Source organism: Pristiophorus japonicus, chromosome 15 (assembly GCF_044704955.1).
Source record: "Pristiophorus japonicus isolate sPriJap1 chromosome 15, sPriJap1.hap1, whole genome shotgun sequence".
NCBI lineage: Eukaryota > Metazoa > Chordata > Chondrichthyes > Pristiophoridae > Pristiophorus > Pristiophorus japonicus.
In genome coordinates, this window is record NC_091991.1 from 185,421,189 (window position 1) to 185,437,108 (window position 15,920).

General features: G+C 47.2%; 1 protein-coding gene across 8 annotated transcripts in view; it reads left to right on the forward strand.

Moving 5' to 3' along the window:
• The window catches only part of baiap3 (BAI1 associated protein 3), a 412,688-nt gene that overhangs the window by 363,401 nt on the left and 33,367 nt on the right, over positions 1-15,920 (forward strand). For all 8 annotated transcript variants that reach the window (XM_070901469.1, XM_070901471.1, XM_070901475.1 and 5 more), the window contains 4 exons: positions 1,179-1,230; positions 2,368-2,519; positions 14,894-15,017; positions 15,478-15,621. In XM_070901469.1, the coding sequence (XP_070757570.1) occupies positions 1,179-1,230; positions 2,368-2,519; positions 14,894-15,017; positions 15,478-15,621 (472 nt within the window). The remainder of the gene's footprint in view (positions 1-1,178; positions 1,231-2,367; positions 2,520-14,893; positions 15,018-15,477; positions 15,622-15,920) is intronic.

Sequence of the window (15,920 nt, forward strand, 5' to 3'; positions counted from 1 at the left end):
AAACAAGGCATGCTCAGAATCCAAGGTCCCACGCTGCAGAGCCGCCTGTCGCGACTGCTGCTGGAATACAGATCTCGTCCGCATTCGTTGACTGGGGTTCCCCCCGCGCAACTATTGATGAAACGAACGTTAAAGACCAGGCTCTCATTAATCCTTCCAGACATGCATGAAATTGTTGAGGCTAAGCGTCAAAAACTAACTGAGTACCATGACTGAAATTCGAGGGGGAGGTGGAATGAGATAGGGGACAAAGTGTTTGTGCTAAACTATGGCTGGGGTCCCAAATGGCTTGCAGGGACAGTAACAAAGAGGGAAACAGGATACACAGGTTGTACAAATGGACAATGGCCAAACCTGCTGGAGGCATGTAGACCAAGTAAAAAGTAGATTCACTGATAACACTGAAGAACCAGAGGCAAACTACAATGTGGAACTCACACCACACCTGGTGGACAGACAGGTGGAACAACCTGAGGAAAGGGCAATCTTAACAGACAGCCCAGGCGAGATACCAGCAATCACACCGAATGGAAAAACAGGCACCAAGGCAAACAACTGAACCACAACTAAGACGCTCCACGCAAGAGCGCAGACCACCTGAGAGATTGAATCTATAAAGGCAATAAGACCTTGGGGGAGGGTGATGTCATGTATCTCTCATTACTGTATATAACTGTATCTTACCATGCTATACATGACTGTAACTGGATATGACCTGTAACAATAAGCATACCTTACCACCAGGGGTGCAGTTGCAGGAGACACTCCATACCTGTCCCACTGTGGTATATAAAGGGAGGTCTCAGGCAAGTGCAGCACTGGAGAGCTGGAATTAAAGGTGCAGGTCCTGAGTGACCTCGACTTCAGCATGTGTCTCGTGTAAGTCAGTACATTAGAGTCAGGACTTAACAAGGGTAACGTCCTCTGTGCAAATTCTCATGTTTTTATGCGATGGGGAGCTGAACTCGGCTTTAGGTCACAGAGCTTGTCCCACCACCCCTTTGCCGTGGCCCCTGTCAATCAGCCAGGTACAAGTGCCCTTTGAATAAGGTGATGTAGGCCACAGGGAGGGTGTTCTGTTCTAGGGAACATGTCAATAAATCCCTGCAACTTGTCTTACTGTCAGGCACGAAACTGTTGCTTTTCATGCATTTGCAATGATATCTTTTTGTTTCCAGTGTTCTAAAGATTGATTACTTCAGCATCACCTACCAACACCTGGAGAGACTGGTAAGGAGATTGTGAGATACTCTGAGATTGAGGATTCCAGGTTTCCCCCACCCACCCCCCCCGTGGGTGTGAGACTCCGCCCCCCCCCGTGGGTGAGAGACTCCGCCCCCCCGTGGGTGAGAGACTCCGCCCCCCCGTGGGTGAGAGACTCCGCCCCCCCGTGGGTGAGAGACTCCGCCCCCCCGTGGGTGTGAGACTCCGCCCCCCCGTGGGTGTGAGACTCCGCCCCCCCGTGGGTGTGAGACTCCGCCCCCCCGTGGGTGTGAGACTCCGCCCCCCCGTGGGTATGAGACTCCGCCCCCCTGTGGGTGAGAGACTCCGCCCTCTCGTGGGTGTGAGACTCCGCCCCCTCGTGGGTGTGAAACTCCGCCCCCCCGTGGGTGAGAGACTGTGTCACAGGTTGAGTGATCCAGTGTGCTTTTAATTTTCTCCGATTATGTGTTTGTTTGCTCTCCCAGTGTTGATTTCCTTCCTTCCCTATTTCTCTCTGTCTCTCTCCCTCTCCACCCCATCTCCCTCTCTCCCTCTCCACCCCATCTCCCTCTCTCCCTCTCCCTCCCGGCCCCATCCCTCTCCCTCCGTATGCCATCTATCCCGCCCCCATGTCTCTCTCTCTCCCTCCCTCCCAACCCCATCTCTCCATCTATGCATCTGTCACTCTGCCATCTCCCCATCTCCCTCTTTTAGGTTCCCTGGCTGGGTGGATGATCTTGGAGCCTAGGAGCTCTCTGTAACTGGCTGTCAGGTTGAGTGAGAGGGGTCCACTCCGGGTGGATATTTTCCACCCTCCCCTGCCTGTGAGAGGAGCCTTTGTCCTCTGGCACCAATTTCACCTCAGGGCCTGGCCAAGATTGGGACCTTACTGTGTGTTGAGCCAGGACATCCCTCCCCACCTCCCCGTCAGCCTCCGTATGACCACATCCATCTCGGCACCTTGCCATTAAAGCCCTCAGCAGCCAGTTTGTGTTACTGATGGGCCCCTCCCTCAATGGCTGGACAGAGTGGGAAGAGCCAGGACAGCGACCCAGGACAAGCTGATCATGGGACAGCCCTCTGTGCACCCCCCCACCCCCCGCAGGTGAGTGGGTATTTTCACAAAGTATTTCCTTAAAGCTGTCTGCTTGATGCTCCTTGCAGATCGCAGATGATGTTGTGGCGCTGATGGAGGAGCTGGGGGTGGTCATGGAACAGGAGAGGTCCAAAATGACCCGGCAGATCGGGGAGACCCTGTTCGAGCTGTACCTATCACTCAAAGAACTGAAACACTTCAAGGAATTCCTTCCATTAAAGTGAGTGAACAGAAGCACCAACTGCTGACTTTAATATAGCGCCTGGGGATGGGATAGGAGTCAGACACTGAATTATGGGGAGTGACCAAAGGTGAGGCTGAAGTGGTGGGTTGTGTAGCAGGGGGAGACAGGTAGGTAGCAAGTTCCCAGTTGGAGACGATGGTATCTGAAGCCTGTCCTCAGGGGGCACAGGGATAGGGTGACAGGTACTCCAGTCTCAAAACTCGGGCTGAGAGCTGAGAGCTGGGGCTGAAGGAGGTTGCAGACATGGGTAGGACTGGGTGACCACATGGGCATAGATTTTAAAACCAACACACTGGATCCCACCAAACACAGGGTAGAAACATGGAATGATGCAGCACAGGAGATCATTCGGCCCATGTGCCTGTACCAGCTCTTCGGTAGAGCGATCCAATTAAGCCCACTCCCCTGCTTTTTCACCGTTGTTATGTATGTAACTCGATAAGACTGAATACTGTAAACTAATGCACGTGTGTACAGCCCAATGATCTCCGACTGTGGCGCCATCTGGTGGCTAGTAACCCCAACCCATACATGACAATATCCCCCTTTAAGATATTAGTAACAGTCTTTTTACAAATTGAGACGCTCCGGGGCTTTCTGCTCCCGAGTTGATTGTCTCAGTTCAACTCCAGCCTTGGGCGAGTGTTCTGGGTCTGTTATGACTGGGGGCTGGGGCCGATCTGATGGGAGTGGCAATGACCATGTCAGGGATTGAAAGTCCAGATACATTGATGACAGCAGAGTCCTCTGATGACTGAGGGTAGGTTGGTTGGTCACTGATTGTGTCTTCCTCAGACTGTTCCGGTTCATCCGTGTGCCGCAGCTTGATCTGATCGACATGTTTCCTGCATGTTTGTCCATTCTTGAGCTTGACGATAAACACTCTGAAACATAGAAACATAGAAAATAGGTGCAGGAGTAGGCCATTCGGCCCTTCGAGCCTGCACCACCATTCAATATGACCATGGCTGATCATTCACCTCAGTACCCCTTTCCTGCTTTCTCTCCATACCCCTTGATCCCTTTAGCCGTAAGGGCCATATCTAACTCTCTCTTGAATATATCCAACGAACTGGCCTCAACAACTCTCTGCGGTAGGGAATTCCACAGGTTAACAACTCTGAGTGAAGAAGTTTCTGCTCATCTCAGTCCTAAATGGCTTACCCCTTACCCTAAGACTGTGTCTCCTGGTTCTGGACTTCCCCAACATCGGGAACATTCTTTCTGCATCTAACCTGTCCAGTCCTGTCAGAATTTTATATGTTTCTATGAGATCCCCTCTCATCCTTCTAAACTCCAGTGAATAAAGGCCCAGTTGATCCAGTCTCTACTCATATGTCAGTCCTGCCATCCCAGGAATCAGTCTGGTGAACCTTCGCTGCACTCCCTCAATAGTAAGAATGTCCTTCCTCAGATTAGGAGATCACAAAACTGAACACAATAATCCAGGTGAGGACTCACCAAGGCCCTGTACAACTGCAGTAAGACCTCCCTGCTCCTATACTCAAAACCCAACCCCTAGCTATGAAGGCCAACATACCATTTGCCGCCTTCACCACCTGCTGTACCTGCATGCCCACTTTCAATGACTGATGTACCATGGCACCCAAGTCTCATTGCACCTCCCCTTTTCCTAATCTGCCGCCATTCAGATAATATTCTGCCTTCGTGTTTTTGCCCCCAAAGTGGATAATCTCACATTTACCCACATTATACTGCATCTGCCATGCATTTGCCCACTCACCTAACCTGTCCAAGTCACCCTGCAGCCTCTTAGCGTCCTCCTCACAGCTCACACCGCCACCCAGCTTAGTGTCATCTGCAAACTTGGAGATATTACACTCAATTCCTTTATCTAAATCATTAATGTATATTGTAAATAGCTGGGGTCCCAGCTCGGAGCCCTGCGGCACTCCACTAGTCACTGCCTGCCATTCTGAAAAGGAAGCGTTTATCCCGACTCTCTGCTTCCTGACTGCCGACCAGTTCTCTATCCACGTCAGTACATTACCCACAATACCATGTGCTTTAATTTTGCAACCATTCTCTTGTGTGGGACCTTGTCAAAAGCCTTTTGAAAGTCCAAATACACCACATCCACTGGTTCTCCCTTGTCCACTCTACTAGTTACATCCTCAAAAAGTTCCAGAAGATTTGTCAAACATGATTTCCCTTTCATAAATCCATGCTGACTTGGACCGATCCTGTCACTGCTTTCCAAATGCGCTGCTATTTCATCTTTAATAATTGATTCCAACATTTTCCCCACTACTGATGTCAGGCTAACCGGTCTATAATTACCCGTTTTCTCTCCCTCCCTTTTTAAAAAGTGGTGTTACATTAGCTACCCTCCAGTCCACAGGATCCAATCCAGAGTCGATAGACGGTTGGAAAATGATCACCAATGCATCCACTAATTCAAGGGCCACTTCCTTAAGTACTCTGGAATGCAGACTATCTGGCCCCGGGGATTTATCGGCCTTCAATCCCATCAATTTCCCTAACACAATTTCCCACCTAATAAGGATTTCCTTCAGTTCCTCCTTCTCACTAGACCCTCGGTCCCCTAGTATTTCCAGAAGATTATTTGTGTCTTCCTTCGTGAAGGCAGAATCAAAGTATTTGTTCAACTGGTCTGCCATTTCTTTGTTCCCCATTATAAATTCACCTGAATCCAACTGCAAGAGACCTACGTTTGTCTTCGCTAATCTTTTCCTCTTCACACATCTATAGAAGCTTTTGCAGTCAGTTTTTATGTTCCCAGCAAGAATCCTCTCGTACTCTATTTTCCCCCTCCTAATTAAACCCTTTGTCCTTCTCTGCTGAATTCTAAATTTCTCCCAGTCCTCAGGTTTGCTGCTTTTTCTGGCCAATTTATATGCCTCTTCCTTGGATTTATCACTATCCTTAATTTCCCTTGTTAACCACGGTTGAGCCACCTTCCCCGTTTTATTTTTACTCCAGACAGGGATGTACAATTGTTGAAGTTCATCCATGTGATCTTTAAATGTTTGCCATTGCCTATCCACCGTCAATCCTTTAAGTATTATTTGCCCGTCTATTCTAGCCAATTCACGTCTCATACCATCGAAGTTACCTTTCCTTAAGTTCAGGACCCTAGTTTCTGAATTAACTGTGTCATTCTCCATCTTAATGAAGAATTCTACCATATTATGGTCACTCTTCCCCAACGGGCCTCGCACAACAAGATTGCTAATTAGTCCTTTCTCATTACGTATCACCCAGTCTAGGATCGCCAATCCTCTAGTTGGTTCCTCGACATATTAATCCAGAAAACTATCCCTAATACACTCCAGGAAATCCTCCTCCACCATATTGCTACCAGTTTGGTTAGCCTAGTCTATATGTAGATTAAAGTCGCCCATGATGACTGTTGTACCTTTATTGCACACATCCCTAATTTCTTGTTTGATGCTGTCCCAACCTCACGACTACTGTTTGGTGGTCTGTACACAACTCCCACTAGCGTTTTCTGCCCTTTGGTATTCCGCAGCTCCACGCATACAGATTCCACATCATCCAAGTTAATGTCCTTCCTTACTATTGCGTTAATTTCCTCTTTTACCAGCAACACTACCCCACCTCCTTTTCCTTTCTGTCTATCCTTCCTGAATGTTGAATACCTCTGGATGTTGAGTTCCGAGCCTTGGTCACCCTGGAGCCATGTCTCCGTAATGCCAATAATATCATATTCATTAATTGGTGCCTATGCAGTTAATTCGTGCATTTATTACGGATACTTCTCGCATTGAGACGATGTTGGGCAGACCATGAGTGGCAAACATGACACGAAGGCTCTCAATGGTAGCTGTGGATGTACTGGATGACATGATTATACACTCTATCCACTTGGAATATGCATCCAGCACAACTAAAAACATCTTTCCCAGGAAGGAACCTGCAAAGTCGATGTGGACCCTGGACCATGGTTTAGACGGCCACGACCACAGACTCAGCGGCGATTCCGCTGGTGCTTTACTGAGCTGCATGCAAGTGTTGCACTGATGCAGACATGATTCCAGATTAGAGTCAATTCCAGGCCACCAAACATGAGACCCGGCAATGGCTTTTATCATGACAATACCGGGATGAGTGCCATGTATAAATTTCTCTCTGCCTTTCTGAGGCATAACAACACGATTACCCCACAGTAAACAATCTGACTGAATGGATAGTTTGTCTTTGCGACGGTTGTAAGGTTTGGTCTCATCACCCATTTGCTTGGATATGGCAGACCAATCACCACTAAGGACACAGCGTTTCACAACCGATAATATCGGGTCCTGGCTGGTCCAGGTCTTAACTTGTTGAGCCGTGACAGGGTTTCTTCACTTTCAAAAGCATCCATGACTAACAGTAGGTCTGCAGATTATGGCGTCTCCACCTCCGGTGTGGGCAACAGTGGTGCTAGGTCTATGGCGAATGACATAATCATAGGCAGATAACGTCAGTGCCCACCTCTGGATGCAGGACGATGCATTGGTATTGATACCTTTGTTTTCTGAAAACAATGAAATGAGCGGCTTGTGATCTGTTTCCAGTTCAAACCGAAGACCAGACAGGTACTGATGCATCTTTTTAACCCCATACACATAGGCTAATGCTTCTTTTTCTATCATGCTGTAGGCTGTTTCCGCCTTTGACAAACTTTTAGAAGCATACGCAACAGGTTGTAGTTTACCCGACTCATTAGCTTGTTGGAGCACACAACCAACCCCATATGACGAAGCATCTCAGGACAATACTAGACGCTTACACGGATCATAATCTACCAGCAGCTTGTTAGAGCAAAGCAGATTAGTAGCTTTCTCAAAAGCTCTGTCTTGACACGCACCCCAAACCCAGTTGTCGCCTTTTCCTAGCAGCATGTGCAGTGGCTCTAATGAAGTGCTCAATCTAGGTAGGAAATTAGCGAAGTAGTTGAGTAGACCAAGGAACGAACGCAGCTCCGTCACATTCTGAGGCTTGGGTGCATTTTTGATGGCCTTGGTTTTCAAGTCCGTAGGCCTGATGCCATCTGCAGCAATTTTCCTCCCCAGGAATTCGATTTCCGGTGCCATGAAGACGCACTTCGAACGTTTCAGTCTGAGTCCCACTTTGTCCAGATGATGTAGAACCTCTTCCAGGTTGTTCAGATGTTCGGCGGTGTCACGATCTGTGACCAGGATGTCATCTTGGAACACGATGGTTCTAGGGACGGACTTCAGTAGACTCTCCATGTTCCTCTGAAATGTGGCTGCAGCCGAGCGAATTCCGAAAGGACACCTGTTGTAGATAAACAGTCCTTTATGAGTGTTGATTCACGTAAGTTTCTTCAACGTCTCGACCAGTTCCTGTGTCATGTAGGCCGACATCAGACCAAGTTTAGTGAACAACATCCCCCCGGCTAGCATTGCAAACAGGTCATCAGCCTTTGGTAACGGGTATTGATCCTGTTTCGAAACTCGTTTGATCGTAACCTTGTAGTCTCCACAAATCCTGACAGTGCCACCACTCTTCAACACAGGAACAATGGGGCTGGCCCATTCGTTAAATTCGACCAGTGATATGACCTCTTCATGCTGGAGTCTGTCCAGTTCGATTTCAACCTTCCCCCTCATCATGTACGGAACCGCCCGAGCTTTATGATGGACGGGTCTTGCATCCAAGTCCACGTGGATCTGCACCTTGGCTCCCGTGAAATTGCCGATGCCTGGTTCACACAACGAGGGGAACTTGCTCAACACTTGAGCACATGGAGTATCATCCTCCAATGACAACGCTTTGGTATCGTTCCAATTCCTGCCGAACAGCGTTGGACCATTGCCTGGAACAATCCATAATGGTAAATCATGAACTGCACCATCATACGACACCTTGACTACTGCACTGCCAATCACGGTTATGAGTTCTTTAGTGTACGTACGCAACTTGGCATTGATTGGACTCAGCTTAGGCCTCACAGCCTTAATATCCCACAGCTTGTCGAATGACCTCTGGCTCATTATTGATTCACTCACACCCGTGTCCAATTCCATCGGTACCAGCACACCGTTAAGTTTCACATTAATCATTGTCGGTTGGCTCTTTGTTAGGAACGAATACAGTCCATACACTTCCTCCTCTGGTATCTCGGATTGCATTCTGGATCAGCGCTATACTGGTCATCATCCTCCACGTGGTGTGTCGCAGCACGCTTGCTCAGTTGCGGACACATGCGCTGGAGATGCCCCAGTCCCGAACAGCCTTTACAAATGTACTGTTTAAACTGACACTGATGAAGCCGATGATTGCCCCACAATGCCAACACGGTGAAATTGGATTCATTCCCGTTGGCGGACTTTGAGCAGCCACAGGTTTCACATACGCAGTTGAGTAGGCCCTGCCATATGCAGCTCTGCCAAACAACGGTACAATCTTGTTTACAGTACTTGCCGAGTTCTGATTTTTCGATGCTATCTGCTTTAAGTTTTTGTCCGTCATCATGCATGCCTGGGCAATCGTGATGGCCTTGCTCAAATCCGCCGCCAGGATCACTTCGTAGTTGATGCCGATTACAAAGTCGTCCCGCAGCATGTCTCCCAATGAGTTTTCGAACTTACACGGTCCAGCTAGACGTCTTAGGTCGGCAACGAATTCCGACACATCCTGGCCCTCAGAACGAACGTGTGTGTAGAATCGATATCGCGAGGTGATGATGCCGCCTTCTGGTTTGAGATGATCACGTACCAGAGCACACAATTCCTCATAGTCCTTGTCCATTGGACTTGCAGGCGAGAGAAGATTTTTATGAGTCCATAGACTTTCGGACTGCACCGTGAGGAAGACCGCCCTGCGCCTAACTGCGTCAGTGAGTTCCTTCATTTTGTTGGCAACGAAGTACTGGTCCAGGCGAGCTACAAAATCTGCCCAGTCCCCTCCCTCAATGAATCTCTCCAGAATTCCAATTGTGTTCTGGGGAAGGTGGGACCTGTACAAGTCGGACAGGTTACACTTCAACAGAGACGGGACTAATGTTCTCGCGGGTGGTTTTGATAGTACAGTTGGGAAGGCTTTAAACTAGCTTGGCAGAGGGATGGGAACCCAGGAGAGGGCTCTGAGCTAGTTAGAGTGGGTGAGAGCTCAGATGAACAGGACCCCAAGAAAGAATGCAAAAGGCAGGAGGCAACGGAGCAGAGTAGCACTGGGGTAAGTGTAAACCACAAGGTGATAGGAAGGGACAATATGTATGAATATAAAGGGGCTGCAGGAGGGGTCAAAACTAAAAATCATGGTTTGAAAACTAGTATTAAAACACTCTACCTAAACGCACGCAGCATTCGAAATAAAGTAAATGAGTTGACGGCACAAATCATTACAAATGGGTATGATTTGGAGGCCATTACAGAAACGTGGTTGCAGGGTGGCCAAGACTGGGAATTAAACATACAGGGGTATCTGACAATTCAGAAAGATAGACAAGAAGGGAAAGGAGGTGGGGTAGCTCTGTCAATAAAGGATGATATCAGGGCAGTTGTGAGAGACGATATTGGCTCTAATGAACAAAATGTTGAATCATTGTGGGTGGAGATTAGAGATAGTAAGGGGAAAAAGTCTCTGGTGGGCGTAGTTTATAGGCCCCCAAATAATAACTTCACGGTGGGGAGGGTAATAATCAAGGGAATAATGGAGGCATGTGAAAAAGGAACGGCAGTAATCATGGGGGATTTTAATCTACATATCGATTGGTCAAATCAAATCGCACGGGATAGCCTTGAGGAGGAATTCATAAAATGCATATGGGATTGTTTCTTAGAACAGTATGTGACAGAACCTACAAGGGAGCAAGCTATCTTAGATCTGGTCCTGTGTAATGAGACAGGAAAAATAAACGATCTCCTAGTAAAAAAAATTCTCGGAATGAGTGATCACAGTATGGTTGAATTTGTAATATAGATTGAGGGTGAGGAAGTAATGTCTCAAACGAGCGTACTATGCTTAAACAAAGGGGACTACAGTGGGATGAGGGCAGAGTTGGCTAAAGTAGACTGGGAACACAGACTAAACGGTGGCACAATTGAGGAACAGTGGAGGACTTTTAAGGAGCTCTTTCATAGTGCTCAACAAAAATATATTCCAGTGAAAAAGAAGGGCGGTAAGAGAAGGGATAACCAGCCGTGGATAACCAAGGAAATAAAGGAGAGTATCAAATTAAAAACCAATGCGTATAAGGTGGCCAAGGTTAGTGGGAAACTAGAAGATTGGGAAAATTTTAAACGACAGCAAAGAATGACTAAGAAAGCAATAAAGAAAGGAAAGATAGATTACGAATGTAAACTTGCGCAAAACATAAAAACAGATAGTAAAAGCTTTTACCGATATATAAAACGGAAAAGAGTGACTAAAGTAAATGTTGGTTCCTTCGAAGATGAGAAAGGGGATTTAATAATGGGAAATGTGGAAATGGCTGAGACCGTAAACAATTATTTTGCTTCGGTCTTCACAGTGGAAGACACAAAAACCATGCCAAAAATTACTGGTCACGGGAAGGGAGGACCTTGAGACAATCACTATCACTAGGGGGATAGTGCTGGACAGACTAATGGGACTGAAGGTAGACAAGTCCCCTGGTCCTGATGAAATGCATCCCAGGTTATTAAAAGAGATGGCGGAAGTTATAGCAGATGCATTCGTTATAATCTACCAAAATTCTCTGGACTCTGGGGAGGTACCAGCGGATTGGAAAGCAGCTAATGTAACGCCTCTGTTTAAAAAAGGGGGCAGACAAAAGGCAGGTAACTATAGGCCGGTTGGTTTAACATCTGTAGTGGGGAAAATGCTTGAAACTATCATTAAAGTAGAAATAGCGGGACATCTAGATAGGAATAGTGCAATCAAGCAGACACAGCATGGATTCATGAAGGGGAAATCATGTGTAACTAATTTACTGGAATTCTTTGAGGATATAACGAGCATGGTGGATAGAGGTGTACCGATGGATGTGGTGTATTTGGATTTCCAAAAGGCATTCGATAAGGTGCCACACAAAAGGTTACTGCAGAAGATAAAGGTACGCGGAGTCAGAGGAAATGTATTAGCATGGATCGAGAATTGGCTGGCTAACAGAAAGCAGAGAGTCGGGATAAATGGGTCCTTTTCGGGTTGGAAATCGGTGGTTAGTGGTGTGCCACAGGGATCGGTGCTGGGACCACAACTGTTTACAATATACATAGATGACCTGGAAGAGGGGACAGAGTGTAGTGTAACAAAATTTGCAGATGACACAAAGATTAGTGGGAAAGCGGGTTGTGTAGAGGACACAGAGAGGCTGCAAAGAGATTTAGATAGGTTAAGCGAATGGGCTAAGGTTTGGCAGATGGAATACAATGTCGGAAAATGTGAGGTCGTCCACCTTGGGGAAAAAAGCAGTAAAAGGGAATATTATTTGAATGGGGAGAAATTACAACATGCTGCGGTGCAGAGGGACCTGGGGGTCCTTGTGCATGAATCCCAAAAAGTTAGTTTGCAGGTGCAGCAGGTAATCAGGAAGGCGAATGGAATGTTGGCCTTCATTGCGAGAGGGATGGAGTACAAAAGCAGGGAGGTCCTGCTGCAACTGTATAGGGTATTGGTGAGGCCGCACCTGGAGTACTGCGTGCAGTTTTGATCACCTTACTTAAGGAAGGATATACTAGCTTTGGAGGGGGTACAGAGATGAGGGGCTTACCTTATGATGATAGATTGAGTAGACTGGGTCTTTACTCGTTGAAGTTCAGAAGGATGAGGGGTGATCTTATAGAAACATTTAAAATAATGAAAGGGATAGACAAGATAGAGGCAGAGAGGTTGTTTCCACTGGTCGGGGAGACTAGAACTAGGGGGCACAGCCTCAAAATATGGGGGAGCCAATTTAAAACTGAGTTGAGAAGGAATTTCTTCTCCCAGAGGGTTGTGAATCTGTGGAATTCTCTGCCCAAGGAAGCAGTTGAGGCTAGCTCATTGAATGTATTCAAGTCAAAGATAGATAGATTTTTAACCAATAAGGGAATTAAGGGTTATGGGGAGCGGGCGGGTAAGTGGAGCTGAGTCCGCGGCCAGATCAGCCATGATCTTGTTGAATGGCGGAGCAGGCTCGAGGGGCTAGATGGCCTACTCCTGTTCCTAATTCTTATGTTCTTATTAATGTTGGGGAAGTCCAGAACCAAGAGTCACAGTCTAAGGCTAAGGGGTAAGCCATTTAGGACCGAGATGAGGAGAAACTTCTTCACCCAGAGAGTGGTGAACCTGTGGAATTCTCTACCGCAGAGAGTTGTTGAGGCCAATTCACTAAATATATTCAAAAAGGAGTTAGATGTAGTCCTTACTACTCGGGGGATCAAGGGGTATGGCGAGAAAGCAGGAATGGGGTACTGAAGTTGCATGTTCAGCCATGAACTCATTGAATGGTGGTGCAGGCTAGAAGGGCCGAATGGCCTACTCCTGCACCTATTTTGTATGTTTCTATGTTCATTTTTGCATGCGAAGGTTCTTGTTACCTCATCACCAAACGTTATGTATGTTATAACTCGATCGACTGAATACTGTAAATTAACACAGGTACAAACCTGGCTGTGCTTTATTAGGGCCCAAAGTGATTACATTACATGATGGCTGGCCTTTTATACCTGGGCTGCACACACGTGTGTACAGCCCAGTGACCTCCGACAGTCGCACCACCTGGTGGCTAGTAACCCCAAGCTTACATACATGACACCCGCAGCCGTGTAATTTTTCCCCTTCAAGTATTAATCCAATTTTCTTTTGAAAGTTACTATTGAATCTGCTTCCATCACCCTTTCAGGCAGCGTGTTCCAGATCATAACTCGCTGCGTAAAAATAAATGTTTCCTCATATCCTCTCTGGTTCTTTTGCCAATCACGTTAAATCTGTGCTCTCTGGTTATCGATCCTTCAGCCACTGGAAACAGTTTCTCCTTATTTACTCTATCAAAATCGTTCATGATTTTGAATACCGATATCACATTTCCACTAAACCGTCTCTGCTCTAAGGAGAACAACCCCAACTTCTCCAGATAACTGAAGTCCCTCATCACTGGTACTATTCTAGTAAACCTCCTCTGCACCCTCTTCAAGGCCTTAACATCCTTCCTAAAGTCTGGTATCCAGAATTGAACACAATAGTCAAGTGTCAGCTTCATATCTCCTCTAAATCTCCTCCTAATTACTGTAAATCCATGTTCCCTGGTTGTTGACCCTTCTGCCAAGGGAAACAGGTCCTTCCTATCCACTCTATAATTTTATACACCTCAATCAGGTCTCCCCTCAGCCTCCACTGCTCCAAAGAAAACAGACCCAGCATCTCCAATCTTTCCTCATAGCCTAAATTCTCCAGTCCAGACAACATTTTTGTAAATCCCCCCTGCACCCTTTCCAGTGCAATCACATCTTTCCTGTAATGTGGTGACCAGAACTGCACGCAGTACTCCAGCTGTGGCCTAACTAGTGTTTTATACAGTTCAAGCATAACCTCCCTGCTCTTGTATTCCATGCCTCGGCTAATAAAGGCAAGTATTCCATATGCTGCCTTAACCACCTTATCTCCCTGGCCTGTTACTGTTAGATCTGTGGACCTGCACTCCAAGGTCCCTTTGTCCCTCTACACTTTTCAGTGTCCTATCATTTAATGTGTATTCCCTTGCCTTGGTAGCCCTCCCGAAATGCATTACCTCACACTTCTCCGGATTGAATTTCATTTGCCACTGTTCTGCCCACCTGCCCAGTACATTGATATCTTCCTGCAGTCTGCAGCTTTCTTCTTCATCATCAACCACACAGTCTATTTTAGTGTCATCTGCAAACTTCTTAATCATACCCCCAACATTCAAGTCCAAGTCATTGATATATACCATAAAAAGCAAAGGACCCAGCACTGAGCCATGCGGAACACAGCCTTCCAGTCACAAAAACACCCATCAACCATTACCCTTTACTTTCTGCCTCTGAGCCAATTTTGGATCCAACTTGCCACTTTGCCTTGGATCCCATGGGCTTTTACTTTTGTGACCAGTCTGCCATGTGGGACCTTAACAAAAACTTTACTAAAATCCATATACACTACATCATACACACTGCCCTCATCGACCCTCCTGGTTACCTCCTCCTGTGGGTGGAGGTTCAAGCTCCACCTCAGGCTGATGCTCCAGTGCAGTACTGAGGGAGCGCTGCACTGTCAGAGGAGACATTCAACCAAGGCTCTGTTTCCCCTCAAGTGAAACTGAGCAGGGGATCCACATTGGATCCCACCGAGCAGGGAGTGGTCTAACACTGAATCCAGCCAAGACTCTCAATCTGCTTTTTTCCCACCCCCCACAGGGACTCGAAGTCTCTGGCACTCGCGAGTTTCCACGATTGGTTCCAGATGTCCATTAACAAATGGTTACACATGGTTTACGAGAAGTCCTGTGAACGTATTACGAGGGCAGTGCTGGTGGATCAGGTAAATGGCCCAAGTAGGTGTATGGGATCAGCTGACAGCCTCTACTGCTAGTTGGACATGTTGACAAGTTGCAGGCTCGATGCCCCTGATTTGCCTATTCAGCTGTGGCCAGTAATTGTGCTCAGAGGTTCGGTGTCCTATACGATGAGGGGCAAGGTTAACGCAAGATAAACTTTTATACTAAATGGGTGGGTAGAGTCGATGATAGGGGAGAGTGTACATGGGATGTGGGGGGAGAGTGTACATGGGATGTGGGGGGAGAGTGTACATGAGGTGTGGGAGGGGATTCAGTTGGTGGGTAGAGTCGATGATAGGGGAATTGTACATGGGGTGTGGGAAGCTGAATGGCCTTTTCTCACCATGTTCTTGTACCATTCTGTGGTATCTCTGACTGAATTTCATACTGCGTGTTACTCTGTTTATTGACGATGGCAGTGAATGTTTGTCGGTTGTTTCCCAGCTCGATCCCATTGACACGTTGTCCAAGCACAGCAGTTCGGCTGTCGATGTAGTGACCTGTTTCACTCAGATCAAGAACTTCTGGCTGCAGCTGGCCTGGCCTGACCCAATGGGAGCCTTTGTCTTCGTAACGAAAATCACCGACGTGAGTATCCGCACAATTGCCGCAGGTTTCTGCAGAGCCACTGTTTATCGAGGGAGCCAGAGCAACATAGCACATTGGTCATGTTAGGATCTGGTGCATTCTCCCTCTCGTGTTCTACTGGTGATACATCGGCCAGCGGGAGTGAGGGGGAGAGGGTGAGGAGTGGAGTGGGCTGGGAGTGAGTGAAAGTCGGAGGCCAGGCTACAGGACTATTGTTCCACTTCTTCCGTACGGTAGCAGCAAGGCAAATCAAATGTCAATATCCAAGTCAGATATCCAGACCAAAGCTCCTGGTGTAA